General features: G+C 54.0%; 1 protein-coding gene across 2 annotated transcripts in view; it reads right to left on the reverse strand.

The window, feature by feature from the left end:
• Positions 1–8,845: 8,845 nt before the first annotated feature.
• The window catches only part of Cgnl1 (cingulin like 1), a 67,005-nt gene continuing 49,775 nt past the window's right edge, over positions 8,846–26,075 (reverse strand). For both annotated transcript variants that reach the window (XM_048333180.1, XM_048333181.1), the window contains exons 9-19: positions 25,566–25,769; positions 24,282–24,386; positions 23,373–23,525; positions 21,818–21,988; positions 18,348–18,509; positions 17,438–17,527; positions 12,705–12,788; positions 11,887–12,011; positions 10,767–10,875; positions 10,337–10,500; positions 8,846–9,258 (exon numbers count right to left, since the gene is read on the reverse strand). In XM_048333180.1, coding sequence (XP_048189137.1) covers positions 9,120–9,258; positions 10,337–10,500; positions 10,767–10,875; positions 11,887–12,011; positions 12,705–12,788; positions 17,438–17,527; positions 18,348–18,509; positions 21,818–21,988; positions 23,373–23,525; positions 24,282–24,386; positions 25,566–25,769 — 1,506 coding nt within the window. In that variant the 3' untranslated portion in view covers positions 8,846–9,119. The remainder of the gene's footprint in view (positions 9,259–10,336; positions 10,501–10,766; positions 10,876–11,886; positions 12,012–12,704; positions 12,789–17,437; positions 17,528–18,347; positions 18,510–21,817; positions 21,989–23,372; positions 23,526–24,281; positions 24,387–25,565; positions 25,770–26,075) is intronic.

The raw sequence follows: 26,075 nt of genomic DNA on the forward strand, positions 1-26,075 counted from the left end.
GAGTGAGAGACAAGAGACAGACACATGATGTTTCTAAGAAATTATTTTTCAGAGGAAATCAGTGTATGCATTGATGCCAAGGTTAGAGGAAGAGAATTGTAACCGATTTGGCAGGACTACTTTGCAGGCTCAGATAAGAGGTCAGGAACGCTGGAAAACATCTGCTTTCTCAGGAGAATTGCCAACCCTACAAACTTCTAGATCCTAGCACCAAGCTTTTGCATCTCAAAATTGTCTTGGTTATTACGTGTTCATTATTTGGCAAAGTAGAGGATAATCAAAACAGAAAATTGCTTAAAGCTCTATGATTCATCTTCACACTTTACAAATGATCTTTGTATATGAGAAAGATCTAGCAAAATCTTCTGACTCAAACACAGCGCTGAGTTCCTACAAGAATGCCACGCTAATGACTTCTACACAGAGGGTAATCAACAGGGCTTCAAAGCCATTCTGTCCAGGCACCAGGCATTCACGCCTGTAATCCTAGCTACCCAAGAGGCTGAGATCTGAGCAGAAAAACACGTTGAGACTCTTATCTCCAATTAACCAGCCAAAAGAGCCAGAAGTGGGGCTATGACTCAGGTGGTAGTAGAACATCAACCTTCAGGAAAAAAAAATTCAAGGACTGTGCCCAGGCCCTGAGTTCAAGCCCCAGTTCTGGCACACACACACACACACACACACACACACACACACACACACACACACACAAGCTGGAAGTAGAGACTCAAGGCCCTGGCAGAAAGAATCCTCGTGCACTTTATCAGTGGTTCAAGATGAACTTTGTGAGAAGTCTGAGAAGACAAGGCAGGAGAAGTTCTCAGAATTCCTCATCTAAGAAGCAGATATTTAAGAGAGACTTTTGAAAAGCCATGCATGGACGCCTGTGGTACAGGGAGAGGGCCCAGACCTAAGAACGGCCCATTCCAAAGGTTTCAATTCTCCCTTGGGTGCACAAGGAAGCGATTGTTCCACTGGCTGAGGGTCTGACCTTGACCGCATCTGTGTCCATATTCAACAGCTACAAAGTGGCTACTCCTTGGACAGGGGCTGATCTGGCTGGGGAAGGCACTGTGGGAAGAACTCAGGTCCTATTGTCCACGTGTCCCCACACTGTCCCCCAATGTCATACAGAGATGAATCCCATGATTTTAAACCCATGGACAAGGGCAGCCATGGTGGTGCAGCATGAGTAACAGGAGGGGCGGGCAGAGGAGGCGACCCCCAACATGGGCTGTCATGAAGACCCTTCAGTGTCGCAGGGAGACTGGACGGTGACTCAGGAGGGGCTGAGACCCCAAGCCATATCCAATGTGGCATTGTGAAAAAACACAGCCAGGACAAGAATAAAACTCAGAAGAGGCATGGCTGCCTTTGTAATAGTCAGTGTTCCTCCGGGGAAATGCCCGGGGCGCCTCGCTTAGGTAGCCCGTGGGGGAGGGGTGGTGTCACACCAAGAGGAGAAAGGTCATCGGAAGCGGGCTGGGTCGCATCTAGAGCCAGGAAGCAAGTAGAGGGCGGATGGGGCCCCACCATCTCTTCTGGCCCCAATAACATAGGGGACTCTCACTAGACCCCACCTTTCAGGGGTCCCACCCTGCAGACCCCAAAGCCATACTCAAAGCATAGCAATCTGTTGTTGTTTGAGCCCACGCTGGTCTCAAACTTGTGATCCTCCTGCCCGGCTCCTCTTGATGAGAGAGAGCGGCCACCTTGAGGAACGGGAGGAGAGCTGTCCAGGGTCACAGAGCCCTAAAAGTCAGAGCACCGTCCCTTCGAATCCCACGTGTGACTCTGAAACGCGATGGTTATCCACCAGCGCAAGTTCAGGGGGAACCCACAAATGGGCCTCAGGAAGGGCGGGGTGCCTCATCCTGTCATCTGCAGGAACCTTGCCTTCCGTGCCTTCCCAGTGACTTGCTGATGGGCACGGCGGGCCGCTGCCATCCTTGGGTGGCACCTGGCTCTTTGCAGCACCATGGCCCAGAGCTGACATGGCGGCCTGTCCAAGCTCTCAGTCACGTTACACAGCAGTGCTCAGGGCCGGTTTGGGTTTGTGTACGTTTCGTTGTGTTGTGCCAGTACTGGGGTTTGCACTTGGGGCCTGGACCCTGTCCCGGAGCTTTTGTGTTCGAGGCTAGCACTTTACCACCTGAGCAACACCTCTGCTTCTGCTTTTGTGGAGATAAGCATTGCACAGACTTTTCTCCCTGGCGTGGCTTAAACTGGGGTCCTCGGATCTCAGCCTCCTGAGTAGCTAAGATCTGAGCCACAGGGGCCTGGCAGCTCTGAGTTTTCAAGCTCTCCTCTTCTACCTCCTCCTCCATTGTTGGCACAAGGCCTTTTATTCCAAAATCCCCTTCCACCAGCACATAGTCCATTGGGATACAGTAGCTATCACCTTCCAAATGACCTGCCAACCACAGAGTCCAACAGCACCTCCTTTCCCAATGCCTTGCAAAACATGCTTCAGTTCTTCTGCTTGGTGTCCCACTATGAATCCTTTCAGGTCCTTGGGAAAACGTACCCGTCATTTCCTCATACTACCCAAACAAGGTATTTCCACTGTCATTCTGCTCAGCGTCTCTAGGCATGGCATCACTTGGTTGCAAGTGGCTGGTAAGTTATGAAATCTGCTCCCAGCCTAAAGGAGAGGCTTGTGGAGAAATTCTGGGGGCCTAGAAGAGGGTGTGTGGAACTGGGACGTGTGTGGGGACATCCTGGAGAAGGAACGAGATTCAGATCATCAGTCACGCCCTCCTACCAGGTGTCATTACGTTTCGAAAAGCTCAATGGTGATGTTGCTGGTGTCCATTATCCTCCAGGACGGGAGATGGACACTGGGTCAGGAATGGCGTCTCACAGTTGCCCTGAGACCTCCTGGACCGGCCAGTGTGGCACCTGCAGTGCTCTCTGCTGCCTCCCAGTGGATACACTGGGGAAGGTCAGGTGGGAAGTTGAATCCTAAAACCAGTGAACAAATCCAACACAGATTGTTGGCTGTTCTAGGAATTCAAGAAGCCCCTTTGTCGACTAAGTAGTAATTGTACCTTGAGATGCTTAACGTGGATCACGGGAGATCTTCTCCCTGTGTATGAGGCAAGCACTCTACCACTAGGCCATATTCCCAGCCCCTCATCCAGTTATTTTTAATGGTGTTTATCTATTAGCTTGGGACTAGAATTCTCCATGTTCTTTTTCCCACTCAAGAGCCTGCCTGTGCCCCCTACTCAAGAGCCTGCCTGCACCCCCTTTTCCCTTGCTGTGAACAGCTTCTCGGATTATCATTTATTACCCCCTGGCCAACCTTGCAGGAGTCCTGGGAGAAGCCATCTTGGGTCATTTGTGGAGGTGGCCATTACCTTTCTCTGTCATACTCCTTGTGTCCCCTACATTCAACTGTGTGCCTGTAGTACACCAGTTGTCAGTACAGCTTTTGTGAGATGGTTTTCTCTTGAGGCTGTGACTCAGGCTGTAGATCTGGTAGACTACACTGGCCTTAGGTCCTATGGGTGGGGGGCATTGTACAGTCTCCCTACAGCTTCTTTTTTGTTTTTTGTTTTTTTGCCAGTCCTGGGCCTTGGACTCAGGGCCTGAGCACTGTCCCTGGCTTCTCTCTGCCACCTGAGCCACAGCGCCCCTCTGGCCGTTTTCCACATGTGGTGCTGGGGAATCAAACCGAGAGCTTCATATGTAGGAGGCAAGCGCTCTTGCCACTAGGCCATATTCCCAGCCCTCCCTACAGCTTCTTTAGCTGTGAATGATTGATGGTTTGGGGTGCAGTGGCTACAATGAATGGCAAGATTATAAAGACTGTGTATCTCTGCAGGCCACTCAGGATGAGGCCCTCTAGTGGCCCGATTGGGTATAACACAGAGAGCATTAGGAATGGAGTTGGCCCCAGCAATGGGAGTTAGGACTCCAGAGACAGGAAGCGGGGTGGACAATTTCTCAGGCACTGCAAGGGACGGTCCTTGTGTTGGGTGGGGGTCGGAGGGTGTCTTCTGATAGCAGGACTAGAGCTGTGGGGCTGGGGGCGTTGGGGGCTATGTCCCCAGGACCCAGCGCTGGTGGCAATGGCTTGTAATCATGTATCTAAGTCCCTCAGACCCTGGCGGGGGTCCTCCTCGCACTTTCAGGGTGAGGGGGATGGTTGTACTGTGGTAAGGACCTCTTTAGGCTTCCAGGGAGGCAACTGTAGATGTTTCCTTAGACTCCGGGTGATGTCTGTCCACAGTAGTCAGGAACGGGGGCAGCAGGTCATGGGAACACAGATCGCCGTCCTCAGGAGTGCCGTGCCCCAGCCCACTTGCACGAGAACAGTCCCGGCCACTCACCTTGAATACACCTGCCCTCTGCACAGGGCTGAGAAGGCCACTAGACTTTAGTAAAAGCCCCACAGCATTTGGAACCTAGCAGCAATGAAGCACAGAGAAAGAAATAACTACTGTGCAGTGGAGGAGATGGGTAGAATGGGTTATTTCCTCTAAAATGCTGTTTCAGCTGGGCGCTGGTGGCTTATGCCTGTAATCCTAGCTACTCAGGAGGCTGACATCTGAGGATCATGGTTAGAGGTCAGCCTAGGCAGGAAAGTCTATGAGACTCTTATCTCCAATGAGCCACCAGAAAACTGGAAGTAGCAGTGGCTCAAAGTGGTAGAGCGCCAGCCTTGAGCTAAGGATCCCAGGGTCAGGGGCCAGGCTCTGAGTTCAAGCCCCATGAGGGTAAATAAAACAAAAGGGATGGGAATATGGTTTAGCAGTAGAGTGCTTGCCTAGCATGCATGAAGCCCTGGGTTCGATTCCGCAGCATCACATAAATGGAAAAGGCCAGAAGTGGCACTGAGGCTCAAGTGGTAGAGTGCTAGCCTTGAGCAAAATGGAGCTCAGAGACAATGCTCAAGCCCTTAATCCAAGCCCCAAGGCTGGCAAAACAAAAAACAAAACACCCCATTGTTTCAGAAAATGATCCTAGCTTGAAGAGCCATCCACAGGTGAATCAGGAACCACCCAGTGCATGGGAGAGCAAAGTTTTGAATGGGGGAATGGGCAGGCTGCGGTGGAGGGAAAGTGTGCTTTCTTCTTCCTTATCTAAAAGTCTGGAGCAGTCTCTTAGGCAGAGCTTCCATGGGTCATGTAGAAGCCAGGAGCCCTAGAGGAAGTCTGGCCCTGGTTTCTTGCAGGCCCAGTGACAAGTAGGAACAGATGAATGACAAGGTGACCTCAGCCACCAAGATAAAAGCCAGCAAACCAATGACCTGGTTTGGCAGGGTTATCAGCCAGGCCCTCTCAAAGGCAAGAGGGCATTTCACCGAAGCCAGCTGGTTTATCTTAATCCCCAAGCCCTTTCCTAGAAAACCAGGCAGTCCTGGCAGCGCCGGAGGTGCTCAGGCAGCTGACTCACAGGAGGACCACCGGCTATGTCAGCTTGCCCAAAGCGGAGGCTGGTCTTCCGGCCCCCTTGGAGCAGGCCTCTTGTTCCGGCTCTGTCTTGGGGGCTACTGTAGCCTGCTAGGAAAGTCATGGTGACCATCTGGGAGGGTCAGCAGGATGAGGTGGTTGTGGATCGGGGGGGCTGCCAGTCTGTCCCTTCCCTGGTGTACACTGGGCAAGTTACTATCGTCCTGCATGTGTGCAGAAAGGCTGCAAAAGGGAGAATCCACCCTAGGGTGAAGATTAATTCAAAGAACCAGCAAAGCTTCTTTGCCTACAAGGTTTACCCGGGGCAGCTTCCCTGGGAGGGATTTTTAAAAAAATAATTACCCCCACTGCCCCAGAATGCCCCTGGGTCCATTCATTTTTGTTTTTGTTTTTTTGCCAGTCCTGGGCCATGAACTCAGGGCCTGAGCACTGTCCCTGGCTTCTTTTTGCTCAAGGCTAGCACTCTACCACTTGAGCCACAGCGCCACTTCTGGCCGTTTTCTATATATGTGGTGCTGGGGAATCGAACCCAGGGCTTCATGTATATGAGGCAAGCAAGCACTCTTGCCACTAGGCCCTGGGTCCATTCGTAAGGCTGAATTTGATCCATCTACGTGGACTCTGGGGCTGGGACTCAGACAGGAGCTGATCAAGATGGGGTACCTACCACCGCCCGGCCCTCAGTACACCGCCTTAGGGAGGTCAGGGCCCTGTTCCACAGGGCTGAGTCCCACTAGAGCTGAGTCCTTGGAGTTGTCCCTGCTGGCCACAGGCCCCGCCCACACGAGGCCCCGCCCACACATGGCCACGCCCACCGCTGACACTGCACCTGCACCTCCAGAAAGACAGTGTCCTGCCGGCCAGGTCTCCAGCACCACCCCCACCCCCCCCCCCCCCGCGCCTCCTAATTCTCTGGGTAAGAGGGGAGTTGCTTATTGATCTGTGGGGGGGCCATGTGCTGACTTTGGGGTTGCAGGTTCAGTTCTGAACTTAAGGCTGGCCTGCACCCCTGCCCCCGCGGTGGAGAGGACTTCTGTAACACAGTGATGTAAAAGTTCTCATCACAAAGCACTCTGGGAGGGGGCCCCCCACCAAGAGCCACCCCAAACTTGGGGCCTTTGTTCTCTTGTGGTTGGTCGTCCTGGATCATCTTCCATAGGATGAGACCACTTCTGGTGGCCCCCCAGGGTTCAGGTTGAGGGGAGTCGGGTTAGCCCTCTACCAAGGGTGGGGGGGTCTCAAGGGACATGGCTGTAAGGTGTCAGGGCCCCCAGATGACGAGGTGAGAAAAGCCATGTGGGGTGGGCGGTGTGGCAGAGCCCAAGGGGGATACTGAGGCTCCCTGAGGAACAGGGCAGCCACAGCACCATGAGAAATGGAGTCAGGGGGATGGAAGGCCACTGGAGCCCCAGAGGGCCACGTTCCAAACGGCTGCACAGAATGGGCTGCGGCAGAGAAGCCACCAGAGTGATTCCAGGGAGAACTGGGACCTGTCCAAGTAACACAGTGACCTCGTGCCTGCCGAGCCACGGAGGGCGTGGGAGCGGACAGCAATCGAGCCTGAGGGGCTGCCGGCTTGTTCCGTGTCTGACTGGACACGTCCTCTTTTGTGTTTTCTCTTTTGTGGTTTCTGCGAGTCCTGGGGCTTGAACTCAGGGCCTGGGTGCCGTCACTGGGTTTCTTGTGCTCAAGGCTAGCGCTCTACCACTTGAGCCACAGCTCCACACCCCCACTTCCACTTTTTTGGTGAATAATTGGAGATAAGAGTCTCACAGATGTTTTCCTACCAAGGATGGCTTTGAATTGTGATCCTCAAATCTCAGCCACCTGAGTAGCTGGGATGACAGGCGAGAGCCACCAGCACCTGGTTCCTTGGGGGGGGGGGGGGGCGTGGGAGTCATGAAGGACACAGAGCCAACCACGAGGGGCCAAAACAAAACAGCAAAACACGGGAGTGAAAATAATAGAGGACTGGAGATTGCCCATCCGGTGTTTATTGAGAAAAATCTCTCCTCATCGAGGAACTGGCACGGAGGAGGCCCCGGTAAGGGATTCTCATCCCCTGTAACTCTGCAAAGCCACTGGCCATGCCGGGATACAGAGCCCAACAGAACGAAGGAGGCGATCAAAGGGTAGACAGAGCGATGCACCAAGGCAGGGGGGAAATTACCAAAGATAAGACAATGATTGTCTCCTCAGCATTGCATTTGGCCACAGTGGCTTTGTACATAAAATATTCTTTTTGTTTTTAAAGCTAAAGAAAATACTTGCGTGAGGGTAGTTCTTAAAAGCAGTAAACAGGAAAAACATATATATGTGTATGTATATATATATATGGATGGATATATACTAAAATCAAAGGCCAGGATGTGGAAGCGGGACAGGACTTGGGTCTCAGGCAGAACCAGGGCCCAGAGGAGGAGCCGGAGTGAGCGCGTCCCCGTCGATTCCCGCCGCAGTGCTCCGCACTCTGGGAGCCCAGTGCACAGCCCAGCAGGGCACAGTCCAGGGCACGGTCTTTCGCATTTCCAGCCGTGTCTTTTGGGGGTGACCACGCAAGTGTTCCTCCATGCCGGCCTCAGTTCTGAGTGAGCAGGAGGGGCACAGGCGCTGGCGCTCTTCCTGTCCTGCTCGGTGGCAGGGACCGCGTGTGACATCCCTCATGGTGCCCAGTCCCCCCCCACCCCCCACCAGGGACATCATCTGCGCTCACCTCTCCTCTACATCCCCCCCCCCCCAGCTTTCAACAACTTCCTGTCTTCTTTCTTATACCAGTGACACACTCACCAACACACACACACATGCACACACGCATGCACACATGCCATACCTAAGCTCCCTACCCACCCCCCCATGGCAGGCCTAAGAGGCTAGAGGTCATCCATGGGAGGAAAAGACCACGAGGCCACGCTCAGACCCTTAGGCGTTACATTCAAGTCTCCCTGTCTCCGCCTGCGTATCAGCAACGCGTGATCGGGGACTGGTCTGGAGCATGGTTCAGAAATCCTAACTCTAGATAAGATAGCCCAACATCCACCTGCCACTAGGACCGCTGCGGCTTCTCGCCTCTCGCTTCCAGAACGGTCTTTACATTCTCCTTTCTCTCCTGCCTGTGTTTCATACTGAAGCTCTAGTAGCTTCCTATTTTTAGGGGGTTAAAAAAAAATACCAATACTGATGCGTGCACTTGACAGATGAGCCACACTGCAAAGGCTCTGGAACATTCTATGTCAAACAGCAGTGGTCTGTGAGGAGGTCTGGTTGGAAAGATGGCCAGCTTGTCCATCACTCTCTGCCCTGCCCCGGGGCTGTTTCCTCATCACCGGCAATCCGGTGGATGGGAGAGAGGGGGCAGGAGAGGAGAGAGAGAGAGAGAGAGAGAGAGAGAGAGAGAGAGAGAGAGAGAGAGAGAGAGAGAGAGAGAGATGCCAGGGATTCGTGGCAGACCGCTGTGCCCAATAGGGCCCGTCTTCCTGAATTATATTTTCAAAACTGCCATGGTGGGCGGTGCTGTCACAGCACCGTGAGAGGCTCGGGTCCTCATGGAGAATCCAGCGGCGGTGCAAGGAGGGGCGGCCGGGGGCCGGAGGAGGGGGGCGTCTCTGTTCCAGACGTTCCCCGTGTCGCCTCTCGCTTTGGGCGGCCGCAGCATCTTGTTAGAAACCTGGGGCCGCTTCAGCAGCCCCGGAAGCAGATTCAGATCTGGCTGATGATGGTGCTGTCCCTGGGGAAGGCGTAGCTCAGGGGTGCCTCGTAGAGGCTCCCCCCGTCGGTGCTCAGGTCATCGTCATCGTCATCCATGTCATCCAGCACTTTACTCGGGAGCTTCTTCAGCCTGCGGGAGTGAAAGGGGCCATGGCGCCCGGCTCGGGCTCGTTTCCTCCATCCCTCTGAGCCCAGAAGCCCGGGTCTACACCCCAAAAGAGGCACCAGATGCCCGACGAGCCACTCTCAGCACCAGACACAGACGGGGATGCAGGGTGGACTGGGATCGGCATGACTGAATTCTCCTTTTGCCTCAACTCAACTATGGCCTGGCAGGGTACTAGTATTTAATATGAAACTCGCCAGAGCTTGTAGTATCTATTTTTCTTACGGTAAACGCAGTATTCGAAAGGGAAGGGAAAGCCGTGAAAGGGAGCAGGGACCCTTCCACCAGAAGGGTGTAATGAGGAGTCTGATGGCGTCCTCCTCCTCCATCTCCCGCCCTGGCTTTGCACCGACGGCGGCCTGCTGGTGCAGGGACCGCCCCTGGCCCCTCACATGGGTTGAATGGGGACCCACGGCATTGTGGGAACAAGAAGCGCCATGATGGGACACAAGTTATTGGCCACGCGTTAGGTTCGCCACTTTGTAATCCCGGTTTAACAGTCCTCCTTTCCTTCTCCCCGTCTTGGGCGGAAACCCTGCCGTTAGGGAACAGGGCGATGCCCACTCTAGCATTGTCTATTCTGGTTACTGAGACTTTGGGCATTCACCTCAACATGGCGCCCTACTGCTGGCCTTGGGGTCAGGAAAAGGTTCTCAGTGAAATATTCTAGTCCTCATGATGGTCTAAATCACAACTTGACACCCTCGGTGGAATGCAAGTAAGACTGTGGTCTAGGAACCACTCATCCCTCCATAGTGGTAGGAGCTAGGCTGACCTGCTCCAAGCCTCAGTTTACCTAAATGGTCAACAGCAGTTACTGCTGCCCAGGTGTCATGGGAGCACTGAGGAGACCCCGATGGAGATAAGGGGAGACCGAAGGAGACGTGGTCACTTTTCATCTCTGGGAGGGGAGGGCAACAATAAGAAATGGGCTTGAAGCAGCAGGAATAGGAATGTTCTAGAAACCCTGAGTGCCTTTCAGCTCTCACAAGGGGAGAGGGGAGGATGGGACTGGCCACCCTGGGCCGCCATCTTTGCCCACCTCAGGTCCTTCTTGATGGAATTGAGCTGCCCCTGCAGGTGCTCGTTCACGTCCAGCTGCTCCTCCAGCTCCCTCTGCAGCTTCTTCTTCGAACTTTCCAGTCTGTCGATTTCCTCCTCGGCCTCCTCCACCTGGCGCTTCATAGCTTTCAAGCGTAAGCTCAGCTGCGTGGGGAGAGAGGCAGGCTGGGTGAGGCGGCCATGGCCAGAGGCCCGGCCCGCTTCTCCCCAGGCCATCGGAGCCAGAGCCTCCTATTGGGATGCCAAGTTCGGGGGCTGAAGTTTGCTAAAACCCCTACCTACGTAGGCTAGAAAGTTCTCGCCCTGGAATGTAGGGGGGGTGGTGAGTAGAAAGGAGGAAGTAGCCCACCCCAACTCCACTGCACGAGTGAGCTGGGCCCTCACCACAGAGTAAAATGGAGGCCCCTCACCTGGTCCTTCTGGTCGGTCAGCGAGAGGTGCTCGTCATCCACCTGCATCACCAGCTCCTTCACCTTCCGCTCCAGTCTTCGGTTGCTGAGCTGGAGGCTGGCCCGGTCCCTGGGGAGGGAGGGGAGGGCAGAACTGAGCCCCCGTGCTGGTAGCACTGAAGGAGGCCCGGTGTGGAAGCCAAGCTCGGGGGCAGGCACGCAGAGCTCGCCTTGGACCGGTGAGGAAGCAGGGCTGTGACAAGACCGCACGCCCCGCCCAAGGGGCTGAGCCGGGACTGGACGTGCCCTGCCCTGCGTTCTTCCATTGCTGACTCTGACTTTGGAGAGAAGGAACCATCAGCTGCCAACGTGTCGGGTCAAGTCCCGGCTGAACCAGCCCAGTCTCCTCCAATCCTCTGGAACGCGTGTTGGCACACAGTCCTGTCGCACCTTCTAGGAAAGGTGAGGCAGGACTGCAGCTGGTGGCACTCATGCTAGTCCTATGACTATACAGTTTGTGAGCTCCTCACAATTGTGGGTCTGGAGAAGGAGGGCGGTCATCCGTATTCTTTCTCCCCATTGGGGAGGACACAGCCCGGCTCTGAGAGGGGGCCAGGGCCCCTGAATGCCCCTGGCCCCCAGTGTGCACACAGCCTGCTCTATTAAGGGAGAGGATGAAAGGAACAAGCCTAGTGGACTTTATGTATTATTTATTTTTGGCCAGTCCTGGGGCTTGAACTCGGGGCCTGGCTCTGTCCCTGGCTTCTTTTGCTCAAGGCTAGCACTCTGCCACTTGAGCCACAGCGCCACTTCCGGCTTTTTCTGTGTATGTGGTACTGAAGAATGGAACCCAGGGTTTTATGCACACTAGGCAAGCACTCTACCACTAAGCCACATTCCCAGCCCAGTGGACTTTTTTCAATCTAGCAATGCAATATCCAGCCAGGCTACCTAACTCAGGTCACTTCCCTCGATGGATCTGTTTGCTCATCCATAAAAGGGAACCATAATGGCAAGGTTGTACTTACTGTTACTTCCACGAGGGCTTAGGAGGATGGGAAGTGATAGCCTCTGTGTGTGTGTGTGTGTGTGTGTGTGTGTGTTCTCCCATGCTGAGCACTGCCCCCAGGGCTGGGCTCACCTCTCCTCAGTCTCCAGACGGTCCTCCAGCTCGGTGATCCTGGCCTCCATCTGTGCCACCAGCCCCTCTTTACTGGACCTGTAGGAACCTTCCAGGTGGATGATCCGGCTCTTTAAGTCCTTGTTCTAGAATCAGACGGGGGGGACAGTGAGGGCAGTGTCTGCCATGTTCTCTAGGCAGGGCAGAATCAAATCCAGGATAGAAGCAGAGGTCAGTGCCTGCTCTCAGCCTGCTCTGCTCATGAGAATGCTGACAGCCTGCATACTTGGGCAGCTACAGGTGGTTTGGGGAACATCCCTGGACTCTGGCCTTTGTAGGACAAAGGAAGCAGTTCTAATGTGTTCCCTTCTGAGCCTGAGCGAAGTCTCTGGGGCATACATGTCCTTTCATAACCCTTCATGGAGCAGGAGGCTCGGCCACCAATTGTATTCAGTGAGGAATAGATTTAGTGAGGGCCCAATGGTCCTTCTTTGTGTATGTGTACATGAGCACCAGTACCAGGGCTTGAACTCAGGCCCTTAAGCTTTTGTGTGCTACCACACCTCCACTTCCAGATTTTTTGCTGGTTATGGAGATGAGAGTCTCATGGACTTTTCTGTCTGGACTGACTTCTAACTTTGATCCTCAGGTCTCAGCCTCCTGGGTGATCAGGATTTACAGGCCTGAGCCACCAGGGCCTGGTTTCCAAACCTCCTCGGTCCGCCGTATGTCTGAGGACGTGGCTTTTCTTCCCTCTCTCTCGGAACGCAGTCCTCCGCTGTCCTAACCCAGAGCCAGGGAGCAGGCGACAAGAGCCCCCGGGGGCCAGCTACCCTTACCTGTCTCTCCAGGGAAATCTTGTCACACTCCAAGTCCTGCCTCACAGCTCTCTCCTGAAGCAGCTCGCTCCTCATCTGCTCCATCTACAACCAGCAAGCAAGGAGCCACAGGTTAGGGGAACCGAGGGGCCCAATTCCTTATGGGTCCTGAATTACAACAACCATGTCCACCCTTCCTGAAGAAGGCTGACCGAGACTCCCTGACCTCTGATGTCTCCTCTTAGGCAGAATTTGCTTCTTTGATGTTCTTGGCTTTCCCGGATTGTGAAGATGACCACAGCGATACTCTCCATTCTCCCTAACCCTGTTCATACAGGCCCCGCCCCCACCTCCTGTGAACTCAGTCGCCGCTGAAAAGACCTCATTTCCAATGAAAGTCCTATGAGAGAGGCCGAGGCCGAGTCTCTCAGTTCGTCCTAAGGGCTGTTCTTCCTCTGACCGGAGTGACGGACTGATTGGCAGCAGGGATGGATAATCCCACCCCTGCCGGTCTCCGCAAGTGATCTGACCTCAGATTTCTGGTCATCAGAACAGTAAGATAATATGTTTGCTCTAAGCCACCCACTTGACCCGGAGAAATGGATCCACCAGCTGAACACCCCCCTCACACGCCCTCCTGTGACACCCCCAAATAGCCGGAGAACTGGACCAGACGGGTGCACCTCGGGGCTCCGGGCCCCACTTTGGGAACTGTGGGCATTTCTTCACCTCCACTACATTGTTTTTCACTCCTGAAACAGCTCCAGACCCTGATGGGGAGTTTCCTGGATTGGTAGGAAAGGAGCCCGGCTGGGCAGCGTGGGGAGAATCTTGTCAGCTCCCTTCTTCCCATTTCCAGGGCAAGTCCATCCGTGAGTGAAATGAGGGTCAGAGCGCAGGCCCTGGCCAATGTCCGAGCTGTCCAGCAGAGGGCAGCAGCAAGAAGCCTGGGTCACCATCCACCTTCCTTCCTGCCCTTCCTCAAGATTAGGAAAAACTGGGGGGATGGTGGGGGGGAACCTCAGGGCCTGGGGAGCATCGACACCGGCTCACCTGGAGCCCGCATAAGCTCATCCCTTCCCTGTTCTTAGTCCAAGGTCTGTGGACCAGGCTTACAACCCCCTCCATCCCACTGTCCTGACAAGAAGGTATGAAGGTGTGGCTGGCAGAGTTGGGACCAGGCATGAAGGCCTCGTACCCGGGACACCTCGCCTCTTAACTCTGACTGGGTGTGCACGGTACAGAAGAAAGAAAAGCTTGGCCTAGAGAATTCCTGACCCTCCAGAAGACTAACATTAAAAAAATTGACAACAGAGGACACTGAGGCCCACAGTGGTTGCAAATGTAACCAGAGCCGGGAGCCAGTGGCTCACCCCTGTAATCCTAGCTACTCAAGAGGCTGAAGTCTGAGGATCAAAGTTCAAAGCCAGCCCGGGCAGGAAAGTCTGTAAGACTCTTTAACTCCAATTAACCAGCAAAAGGCTAGAAGTGGAGCTGGGTGACTCAAGTGCTAGGGTGCCAGCCTTGGGGCAGAAAAGCTACAGGACAGCACCCAGGCCCTGAGTTCAAGCCCCAGTACTGGCCCAGTGAAGAGGCAGAAACTCTTATTCCTCCGATTCTCTGATCGAATGACCCTAACGTACTCCATAAGGACGGGCAAAGACGGTGTGCGGGGCCGGGGAGGAATCGGCTGGGCAGAGCGAGGGGAGCAGGGCTCCCCAGCCCGGCTCCCGCCTCCCAGTTCACATGTTGCAGAGCGTTCTGGACGGATGTCTACGGTGCCTCGGGGCCCGGATAACGAATGCAGCCTCACAGAGCCACCGGAGCCCCACCTCGGGCGAGGACGCCCTGTACCTTTTCCCTGGGAGAGAGGCCCGGCACCTCTGCTTTCCCGGGCTCCCTCTCACCTGAACACGGAGCGAGCGCAAAGGAGGGGACGGTTCTCTTGGGAACTACAGCCGGGACCCAGCCAGACGATGGCTGACGAGGACACAGAAGATGTGCCAAGCCTGCTGGTGGGCTGGGCCAGTTAGACTGCGGCTAGACAGAATGACAGGACTCCAGTCTCACACTGGGGTCAGCATGGAAATGAGGAGAGGAAAGAATCCAGGCCACCTGGGTGCTGGCCGCTAGGAAACTCGGACAGACACGTGAAGGCAAGAATGGGAGAAAAGTGAAATTCTTTTCCCAAAAGTGACATGAAGAAGACCCAGAGGCAGGTGCTGGTGGCTCACACCCCTAATCCTAGCTACTCAGGAGGCTGAGATCTGAGGATGGAGGTTCAATGCCAGCCTGGACAGGAAAGTCCATGAGACTCTCATCTCCAACTACCCACCAAAAGAGCCAGAAATGGGCATATGGCTCAAGTGATAGAGCACTATCCTTGAGTGAAAAAGCGAAGGGACAGCATCCAGGCCCTGAGTTCAAGTCCCCACTATGGCATAATCCATCAAATGAAAGAACTAAAAAATTCAATGAAACTTAACAGTTCCTGCAGCCTGCAGAGCCATTTCATCTGAGGCTTTTGGCACAGTTGACAGTTTTCCCTCAATTCTTCAAAAAGGACCGCCTGACACTAGACTCTAAAGTACGTCCACCCCTGAGAAGCCCCATACAAGGGTCTTGCAATGGTGTTCCTTGCACCATGTCTCAAGAACAGTTCTTAGCCATAAACACAGATGTACTTTGGAAGTAGCTGCTTTGGATCCAAAAGGGGGTGGGGGATCCCTAGGACTGGGCCCATGGTCTCAGGTCAGATTCTTACCCTATGTCCATACCAGCAGAAAAGAAAACACAAAACCTAGCCTGATCTGGGTCTGGCACTGGCTTGGGCAGGCTAGCACGTCGTCCTGCAGTTACCAAGGTGACGGGACGCCCTGGCTGCTCAGCTTCTGGAAGCAAGGCCTACCAGCTGCCAGGGCTCAGAGAGCCACGTCTCCACCAGGTAGGTGCTTCTGGGGACCCCACACCCGAAGGCTCAGTGCCCTGACACAGGAATGTCCACGGTGCATTTACTGAAAAATCCACCTGTTTAGAAGAAAGCCAGGCGGGCTCAAGTCCTCCCTGGTCTTTGACTCCACAATAACGTCACAGGACCTGCCCAAAGGAACCAATCAGGTAGGAGGACGGTGCCAAGCTGTGGTCCCGCCTCTTACACACTGCCAAAGAACGCTCCCTGCACCTGCCATTTGGAGACTCGTCCCCATGAATTCCGGAGGGTGGAGAGGAAAACGCTCCATCAGGATTAAATAGCTACCAAGTTGGCGACAAAAATATATCGCCACGGCTGAGATAAATTCATCTTCCATCAGTCTTGACCACGGTGTTCCATGGGGCTCAGTGAAGAGGAGAAGGAGATGGGGAGGGGTGGGGGTGGGGGGGCGGGGGCTGGAGGGAGGGGTTCAAAACCTAGAATCCTAGGTACTCAGGAGGCTAAGCGCAAGAGAATTGTGGTTCAAAGCCAGTCCAGTCCCAAAGACTCTCCCAAATAGTGAGCAAAAAGCTGGGCTGGAGGTGCGGCTCATGGGGTAGAGCAGAGAAGCGTCAGCTGCGTAAGCCTGGGGCCCTGAGTTCAAAGCCTAGTGTGAGCAACAAAAATTAATAAGAGGCCAAAGCCATTTTGGAAGCAGAAAAACTGTCCGTCCTAGAGCGGGTCACTTCTGTCATTATGAACGCTTAGCAGCCCCTGGAATGGCCCCGTGGTGAGGTGACTGTGGAGCCAAGCTGGCAAGGACTCCTAACCAAACAGCTTTCATTCCAATCACAGAGCTTAAGCTCCTATTAAGAACTGGGGGGCGGGGGGGGGAAGGGCAGGATGCATTCACCTGGAACACATTACGGCACACAGTGAATACTTCCGAGGTGCATGCGCCGTGGACCCTGGCTACCTGCGGGCAGGTGGGGCCCTCGATTTTTTATTAAGACCTGCGCATGCTCAGAAGGCAGAGCTCAGAGCTGTGCTGCAGACCCTTGATTCATTTCCTCATAAAGCCGCCCGACTTCCGGTCAAGCAAGACATGCCATCTTCCACTCCTCACTTTACCATGTCAGCGGAGCACGTTCCTTTTGCCTTGCTTTTTTGGGGGTATCCCATGCTTTTGTGGAGAAGCAGCTTTTCACAAAATGAAGGGCAGGGAGAAAGCAGATCATACAAGATTGACCAACAGCTGAGCTGTGCAAGGCTTATGTGGGAATTATTATTACTATCATTATTATTTAGTATTGTGCGGTACTCGGGCTTCCGCTCAGGGCCTGTGGTCTTAGCTTTTCTTTTTCAGGCTGGCGCTCTACCACTTGAGCCACATCTCTACTTCTGCCTTTTTTTTTGCTGGTTCATGGGAGGTAAAAGTCTCTCAGATTTATGTCCTTAGGCTGGCCTCGAACCTTGATCCTCAGAATTCAGCCACCTGAGTAGCTGGGATTACAGGTATGAGCCACCACTGGTACTTACTGGACAGTTTTTCATTCTACTTATTTTGACGCTACTTGGTCAAAACCAGGTGTAACAAACTTGTGAATTAGACAGGTCTCCTAGCTGCTGGTTGAAGGAAAGGGTCACACCAGGGTTTACTTTCTGTTGTGTGTCAATCACTTGCTGAACTAATGATTCCGCAAGCCAAACTCTAGGGGCTCTGCCTACACGGCTGCTAGACGGCTACCCACCCCACGCTGGGAACTTCCCCAGCAGCCTGGGCTGTTCGAGCAAGGCACCCGTGGGGGCCGTCAGCTCGCCACCAGCCTTCTTCCCCCGGTACCTGCTCCCGGCTCCGAGCGATCCTATCAGACAGCAGATCCGAGTTGTTTCTTTCCTCGTCCAGTTCCGCCTCCAGCTGGGACAGCTTGTCCTGAGGAGCAAGTCACGCACGGTCACCTCCACGGCCCCGTGAAAGGAAGCCCGGAGAGGAAGCGAGGTCTGGACTGCACGGGCTCATTTCTGGGGGCGGGGGGGGGGGGCTCCCCGTTTATGCTCTGCCTCCCTCCCGACAGTGGAGGAGCAGACTCCAGCCCCTGCCTGTCTTCCAGGACACCCCAAACCGATGCAGAGATAACTGGTGGCTGATTCTGGGGACGCCCTCAATCACCTAGGAAGAAAATCTGTCCCCCCGGCTGGCTCCTGGTTGAATATGGTTGAGTGTTAAGTGGGAGCGTGTTTCTCATGCCTGGCGCAATAGCGCCCACCTGCAATCCCAGCTACTTGGGAGGCAGAGGTAGGAAGATTATGATTTGAGGCCCACTTGAGCAAATAATAATATCCTATCTCAAAAACAAAAAAAAAGGCTGTAATCACAGATACTTGGGAGGCACCCAGAGGAGGCTTGCTGATGGAGGCTGGCTCAGACTAAAAGCTCAAGGCCCCACCTGAGAAGTAAAGCAAAATCCTCTCCTCTCTCACGTCTTTCTCCTTCTCCTCCCTCACTTCCCACTCCCCCCTCCACCTCCTCCCCTCTCTCCCTTTCTTCCCTCCTCTCCTCCCCACTCTCCCTCTTTCCTCCCTCTCTTCCCTCATTCTCTTCCCTCTCCCCTTCCCATCTGTCTCCCTCCACCTCGCTTTCATCCCCCTTTCTCCTTGGCTTTTCCACTCTCCCCCCATCTTTTCCCCTTCTCTTTCTCCGCCCCCCAACTTCCCCCTCGGCAGCGAAGGGCGCCCCACCCCGGCCCCCCGACCTCCATCTGCTTTGCCAGCCGGCTGCGGTCATCTTTCACGTGACTCTTGGCCTCCAGCTCGTACTCCAGCTCCTTCAGCGTCTGTTCTAGAAGCTGCCTTCTCGTGAGCTCTTCCTCCTGAGATCGCTGGTGGTCCCTCAATTCTTCTTCTAGGTGACGCACCTAGGAGAGACAGAGTGGGGGGGGGGGTCTCGTGGGGTTCATAAACAGCACAGAGACTACCCTCCCCACCCCAACACGATATACAGGCTCAGTCTGGAGGAAAGTGCTGCCCAGAGAGTAATTACTACGCTTCTGTATCAGCAGCACCTCAAAGGAGGTTTAAAGTCAGGTTGAAAGAAAAAAATGAGTCAACCCAAAGCAGGTACAAAAATGAACGATATGTCCCTGTACTTTTTTTTAGGCCACAACCACTGCTTTGTGGAATCAGCTAGTGTCGCCATCATAACCTGCAGTTTTCTTTTGCCTCCACAAGGTGGCACTAAACCAATAAGCTTTGAATAAAACAGCTGGACTTTGAAAGGCTGAATGAAACTCGTTCTCATCTCCTCTGGGATGGGGGGCAGGGGCTGGTGGAGGGATATCTGAGCGTGCTCCCCAACAATGTCCTACCTCCTGGAGATGGCAGAGGGGGTGTATGGGAAGGCACGGACTTAGGGATGGAGTACACCAGGAGAAGGAAGAAGGAAACAGAGTCTAGGCAACTATTCCAAATCTGAAAAACCCTGAAATCCGAAGCAGCATCTCCTAGATGTGGAATGTCCGCCTGGTTTCATGTCTGAGAACAATGTATCCTGACTCAAAAACGGGCAACTTCAGCACCTTACATACATGTAGCATCTGCCTGGTAGTTAGTATCCCTTCAAGAGGGATAGGGCATTCATACCTGCCATTCAAAGCGAAACGATGAGCCGGGCACAGGTGGCTCTCACCTGCTATCCTAACTATGCAGGAGACTAAGAGAACCACGGTTCGAAGCCAGCCTAGACAGGAAAGTTTATGAGACTCATCTCTAATTAACCAGAAAACTGGAAGTGGAGCTGTGGCTCAAAGTGATAGAGCTCTAGCCTTGGGTGAAAAAGCTCAGGAACAGTGCCCAGGCCTTGAGTTCAGGCCCTACGACCAAGAGAGAAAGAGAAGAAAAAAACAACTGTATCTCACAGAACTATGCTGCCCTGAAAATCCAAGAAGGTCCACATTTGCTGGCATAGGAAATCCCAGTCTCACTGGTCTTCATGTGGACTTCAGTGACTTTCACTACAGGACCTCCAAGACTCCTCCCTACCGAGAGACCAGCACAGGGATCCTCCCACAGAAAGCAGCGTGAAACACTGTGTGTGTGTGTGTGTGTGTGTATGTGTACACGCACATGTGCTGCGATCTTTTTTAAGTCTACACAGACCAGGTGTTTGCTGGTATTCTGGCAAATCTCATCCCCTTCCTCCCCTTGGCTGTAGAAATGAAAATAATTTTTTACAGAAATGCCAAAGCACTATGACGGCAGTGAGCAAAGTCATTCTTGCTTGAGTCCTGGGTCACACAGGACCTGAGTCCGGTTATCCGGGCCTTCCCAACTGTTCTAGAATGGGAGATAAATAGCCATTGTTCCTTTACAGCTTCAGGGGTGACTCATGAGCCACTTTCCTTTGATCATCAAAGAAATGCAAAGTTTGTTTTCTAAAAAAAAAAAAAAAAAAACACCTCCTTTTCCTGTGGAATCTTTCGGCCCTTGCCAGTGTATGTGAACAAAAATAAGCTTTAGAATTAAAAGAAAAGGGACCCAGTTATTGTCTGGGAGTGCATAGTCTCCTATACAGGGTCCCACGTTATTTCATTACTAAGTCACTAACAGGTTGTGCATTCTTAGGTAACAAGTGAATCATTCAAGGTCATGCAGCTGGCCAGAGAATGACCTTGAGAAAGCAATATCCACTCTTGTTTTCTAAGCATCTTGACTTTCCACTAAAACAACCAATAACGGTCCCTTTGATTTTTCTCACTCTTTGGAGGTCAAGATGAAGGGCAGCCCTAGTCTTTGTTTTTATTGTTTTGTGTCAATAGTAGGGCTTCACTGAGCTCCGGCCTGGCACTCTAACCTCCGTGGCTCCACTTCTGGCTGATTCCTTTGAGTTGAGAGTCGAATTTTCCTGCCTGGGCTGACTTCAGACTTGATCCTCAGATCTCAGCCCCCTGAGTAGCTAGGGTTACAGGTGTGAACCCCCAGTACTCAGCTCTTGCGAGATCTCAAGCGTAAAAACCAAGGTTGAGTGACTTATTGCCGGTGTGGTGTCGGGGTTGAAGTCAGGGCCTCCCAGGAGCTAGGCAAGCTCTAGCTGAGCCATTTTCACCCCCAACCCCCAGGCCTTCTCCCAACCTGCACTATTGCTATTCTGAGACGCTTACCCAGCAGCCCTATGCCAATAATGAAGTCTGTATTCTCACAAATGAATGGCTAAAAAAAAAAACAATCCGTTCCTGCCATTCTTGCGCCAGGAATAAAATACAATGAGAACGTGGTCACCCGTGAACATAGCTGGGTGGGTCCCTTTCCCCTTCTGTAAGTTACAGCTGGACTTCTTCGGCAGACGATTTTAGACTAAATAAAAGAAAAAGGCCCAGTTACCATTGAGGCCATTTCACCTGGGATTAGCGAAGGATTTCCTGTCTTATAATATCCCTTGTCCATGTAACAGACAGCTAGAAATGGAGGAGGAAATGACCTATGAAGACATACGAAGTGCCTGCTGTACGGTACACACGGAGAATTCCGCTGGTGTTAACTCCTTCCTATGAAAAAATGACTCACAGTCTAACCAAATGAACAGCAGGAAGCTGGAACGAGTGTCGTGGGGGGGGGGACAGGAAGAGGAGGGAGCAGACGAATGGGAGAGGAAGGGTGGGGTGAAGGCAGTCATGATGTGCAGATGGGAACACAGAGCCAGGGAACTTGAGGAGGGGGGGAGTTGGGAGAGATGGGGGAATGATGGAAGGGGTGACAGGGGTCAAGACCTTTTGTACTCATCCATTGACAAGTGGCATTGAAAGCACTGTGCAATTAACGATAATAAAGTAAGAGGGGGGAAAAGACCACCCCCAAATAACCAATATATAAAGCTCAGTGCTGGTGGCTCATGACTGTAATCCTAGCTACTCAGAAGGCTGAGATCCAAGGATCATGGTTCAAAGTCAGCCCAGGGAAAGAAAATCCATGAGCCTTGTCACCAATGAACCACCAGAAAATCCAAAGTGGTGCTGTGGCTCAAAGTGGCAGAGCACTAGCCTTGATGGAAAGAACTCAAGGACAGGGCCCAGGTCCTGAGTTCAAGCCCCAGGACTGGCAAAACTAATAAATTAATTACAAATAAATCTTAAGAGAATGGACCCTTGATCCTCCCAGAAGCATTTCAAAGTGGTCTCTCAGGACCCTGAACGAGGGAGGAGGTGGAAGGAGGAATTCCGTATCCGGTTACCTCCTCCTGTAGGTTGGAGGCTGCCAGGCGGGCCTTCTCTGCCTCCAGGGTCTTCTCCTTCAGCTGCCTTTGCGCGTCTGCGAGCTCCCTGCGCGTTTTCTCCTTGTACTCATCCAGATGGCTCTGGAGCTCCAGGGTGGACGTGCGGGACGCCTCAACAATGTCAGCCATCTGCGGGAAGGGACGTGGCGTGAGCCCACCCTGGGGTGTGGCATCTGAAGGCCTGGGCCCTTAGTCTGCAGGGCCCCTGGTGACCTGAGTCGTTTCTGCCATAGCAACAGCACGGCGGAGGGACAGGAGCATCCTGGAAGCCTGGACACACGGCCCTGGGTGCAGAGCCCTGCGCTGCCGCCTTGCGGGTCCAGAACTGGCCCCGTCCGTCGCTTCTCAGTACTTGGTATTGTCCAAGAGGGAAGCTGGCCAGCCATGAAGTCCTACTGACTGAATTTGGTTCATTCCAGGGTTGGAACGAACCAAACGCACACATCTAGACAGAATGCCAGAAAAGATGAAAAACAGGGAGCCTGGAGCGGTGACTCACACCTGTAACCCCAGCTTCTTGGGAGGCTGAGATGTGAGGCTCATGGTTTGAAGCCAGCCCAGGCTCCTACCTCCAATTAACCAGCAGAAAGCCAGGAGCAGAGAGGGGTGGGGCTCAAGTGGCAGAGTACTAGTTTTGAGCAAAACAGCTCAGAGACAATGCCCAGGCCCTGAGTTCAAACCCTAGAACTGACATGCATGTGCACACACACACACACACAGATACAAAATGGCAAAGTGACCAGTGTCAGAAGATAACAATCACTTGTGTCCGCTCAGCTCTACACTGCAGGGAGCCAATGTGGTCTTGTTCTGTTCCCTATGGGCATTTGGGGGTGCGGGGGGGAGGGCAAGGGATCTAACTGCTGGGCATGTCAGCCACGTGCTGATCCACACAGATGCAGATTTCAGCCCCGGGAACAGGTGTCTCTCCACACCAACCTGCTAAGGTGGCTGCTACAAGCAACTCTGGTGCCCAATGTCCACAAGGGATGGGCTTTCCTAGTTTTGTTTTCAGTGGTACTCGGATTTGAACTCAGGACTTGGTGCTTGCTAGACAGGTGCTCTATTGCTGAGCCACGCCTCGCTCTCTTTTTTGCATGGCAGTTATTTTGAGCTAGGTTCTCACTTCCTGTCCAGACCTGCATCAAACACATCCAGACGGGATCTCATCTGAGGCTTTCCTTCCCAGCCGGGGTGACACGTGTGGACTACCCTCCCCCCCACAACTTCTTCCACTGAGACAGAATCTCATCTCTGCTTAGGCTGGCCTCAAAATGCCATCCTCCAGACCTCAGCCTCCTCCGTAGCTAGGATCACGGGCATGAACCATGGTGCCCTGTTCAGCCTTTACATTGCTTATTCCTGCAACAGGAACTCTCAACAAGTCTAAAGAGGAGCTCCGGGGATGGGCGACTCCCTGGTACCTTTGTGCCGAGATAGAACTACAGCATTCCCAGGCCCGAGAGAGTTGGGTAGCTTGAAGGGTGGTCTGCCCTCCCCGCCTCTCCCTCACCTCCTTCTGCAGCTTCTCAATGGTCTTGTCCAGGCACCACCGCTCGCTCTCCATCTCGTTCCTCAGTTTCCTCAGCTGCTCCTTCTGCTCAGGCTCGTCGTGGAGTTTCTCGCACAGCTGCCGGTGCTCCTGCGTGGTGCGGCTCAGCGCTCTCTGTGCAAGGCAGGGCGACCCCAGGCCTGTCACCTCCACGTCCGGCCACCGCACAGGGCGATCGACGCCAGGGGATGGGGGCCTCGCCCGGCCTCTGCCCTGCAAGGCCTGCGCTCCTCCGGATTTCAACACCCAACAGGGCAGGAGGCGGACACAGACTGCAGCCGCCTTCCTCCCCTCCCAGCAGGGGAAGCGGCCTCCGCCGCAGCCTCCCCGCCTTCCTGCTTCAGTGTGGGACTAGAACCAAAGACAGCGTTCAAGGACACCACACAGCAAGGTCATCCTGGACCCCGGGAATGAGGGGCGGGAAGCCAGGAATGGCTGTGCCCCGCCCCCAGCCCACCTGTTGGAGGACAGTAAATCAGATGCAAGGTCGGCATGGCCTTCAACACATTTATCATATGCAAAGGTGCCATCAATCGATCCATCGCTAAAGGTGTCAAGTCTTGCAATGAAAAATTCTGGTGACAGTTGGGCACCGGGTGGCTCGCGCCTGTCATCCTAGCTGCTTGGAAGGTGGAGATCTGAGAATTATGGTTCAAAGCCAGCCTGGGCTATGAGACTTTCATCCCCAATTGGCCACCAAAAAGCCAGAAGTGGAGCTGTGCTAGCCTTGAGGGGGAAAAAAGCTGAGGGGCAACGCGCAGGCCCTGAGTTCAAGGCCAAGGAATGGCACAAGAAAACAATATGAAGAGCACCAGTGGGGGTCATCTGGACGGCCTCCTTCCAAGAGAGGAGACAGGAGCCCGCGGTTACCTGGGCCTCCTCCAGCGCGCTCTCCAGCGCCCTCCTGGCCTCCGTGGCCTCCGCCTCTTCCGTCCGGGCGAGCTCAAGGGCCTCTTCTAGGTGCTGCATCTCACCCTGCAACGAGCGAGGCATTGGTTACAGGGCACCCACAAGCACGCCGGGCCTTCCGATGCTGACTTGGTGGGAGGAAGTGAACACCCAAGGGCCGGGTGCAGTGCTCCAGGCCTAGAATCCCACCTCCTCGGGAGGAGGATGGAGACTCAGCCCAGACAAAAAAAAAAACTAGCAAGGCCATCTCAACCAAAAAGCCAGGCATGGCGAGACACACCTGTGATCCCAGCGAACGTGGAAGGCCAGGTGGGAGACTCCCAGTACCAAGTAAGTCTGGGGGCGGGGGGGGGGGGGTGTGGAAATTCAAGGCCTTGTCTGGAAAACACAAGAAGGCCTGCAGACGTGACTCAAAAGGTAGCGCACCTGCCTCGCAAGCCACAGGACCATGAGTTCAAATCCACAGGATATTGTTTTTTAAAAGAAGAAAGAAAGAAAATGGACATGAAGACCCCCACAGACCCAGCAGCCAGGCCCTCAGAAGTGTGTCTGTCTGTAACCTCGGGTCTGGCTACTTTTATGTATGTGTGCCAGTCCTGGGGCTTGAACTCGAGACCTGAGCACTGTCCCTGAGCTTTTTTTATCCTCAAGGCTAGCACTCTACCCCTTGAGCCACAGCTCCATTTTCAGCTTTTTGGTGCTTCATTGAAGATAAGAGCCTCATGGACTCAGCCTCCTGAGCAGCTGGGATTACAGGTGTGAGCCACTGGTGCCCAGCGCCTGGCCGCTCCATTTTGCTTGTTTGTCCAGCCTTGGCTTGAGGATTCACGAACTCCAGGTAATCGCCAGGGCAGAGGGCAGAGGAGGGCAGGGGCGGTGTTGTAAAAGGTATGTCGGGGGGCTGGGAATATGGCCTAGTGGCAAGGGTGCTTGCCTCCTATACTTGAAGCCCTGGGTTCAATTCCCCAGCACCACATATACAGAAAATGGCCAGAAGTGGCGCTGTGGCTCAAGTGGTAGAGTGCTAGCCTTGAGCAAAAAGAAGCCAGGGACAGTGCTCAGGCCCTGAGTTCAAGGCTCAGGATGCCCACCATTCCAGGCTGTCTGGAAGTTCCTGGAGGCAGAGCCTGGGAAAGGCTAGGGTGTCTGATGCTGGGGTGAAGGGGGGGGTCCTGCCCCTCCAGGTGGGTTTCCCTCTCACTCGGGCACGCGGGGGGGGGGGGGGGGGAGAAGGCCGGGCCTCACCTTGCACTTGAGCAGTGCGTCCTGGGCCTCCGCCTCCCGGCCTCGCCCGGCCTCCAGCTGCTCCTGCAGCTGAGCCGCCCTGCGCTCCAGCTCCTCGCCCCGGAGCCGCAGCCCCGCGTTCTCCTCCGCCAGCTCCTTCTCCCGCAGCTGGGCCCCCGCCGGCCTCGGCTCCACGCTGCTCCGGCTGGCCAGGACCTCCACGTTCTGTACAAACACACCCGCGAGAGGCCACAAAATGTCAAACCCAAGTTTCGCTAACCGACGACTGCACGCACTCTTGGGTATACGCCTAAGAGAAATAAAAACGTGGGGTGACATCCTCAGAGCATCGTTATTCAGAGTACGCCCCCCAAGGTGGAAATAACCCCCATGTCCACTCACGGACAAGTGGGTAAACAAAACATGGTCGATTCGTACAACGGAGTATCACTTAGCCACGAAAAAGGAGCCAATCACTGATATATACACTGCAAGATCAGAGATGCACCTTGAAACGCTGATAATAAGCAG

This window comes from Perognathus longimembris, chromosome 23 (genome assembly GCF_023159225.1).
Source record: "Perognathus longimembris pacificus isolate PPM17 chromosome 23, ASM2315922v1, whole genome shotgun sequence".
Lineage (NCBI taxonomy): Eukaryota > Metazoa > Chordata > Mammalia > Rodentia > Heteromyidae > Perognathus > Perognathus longimembris.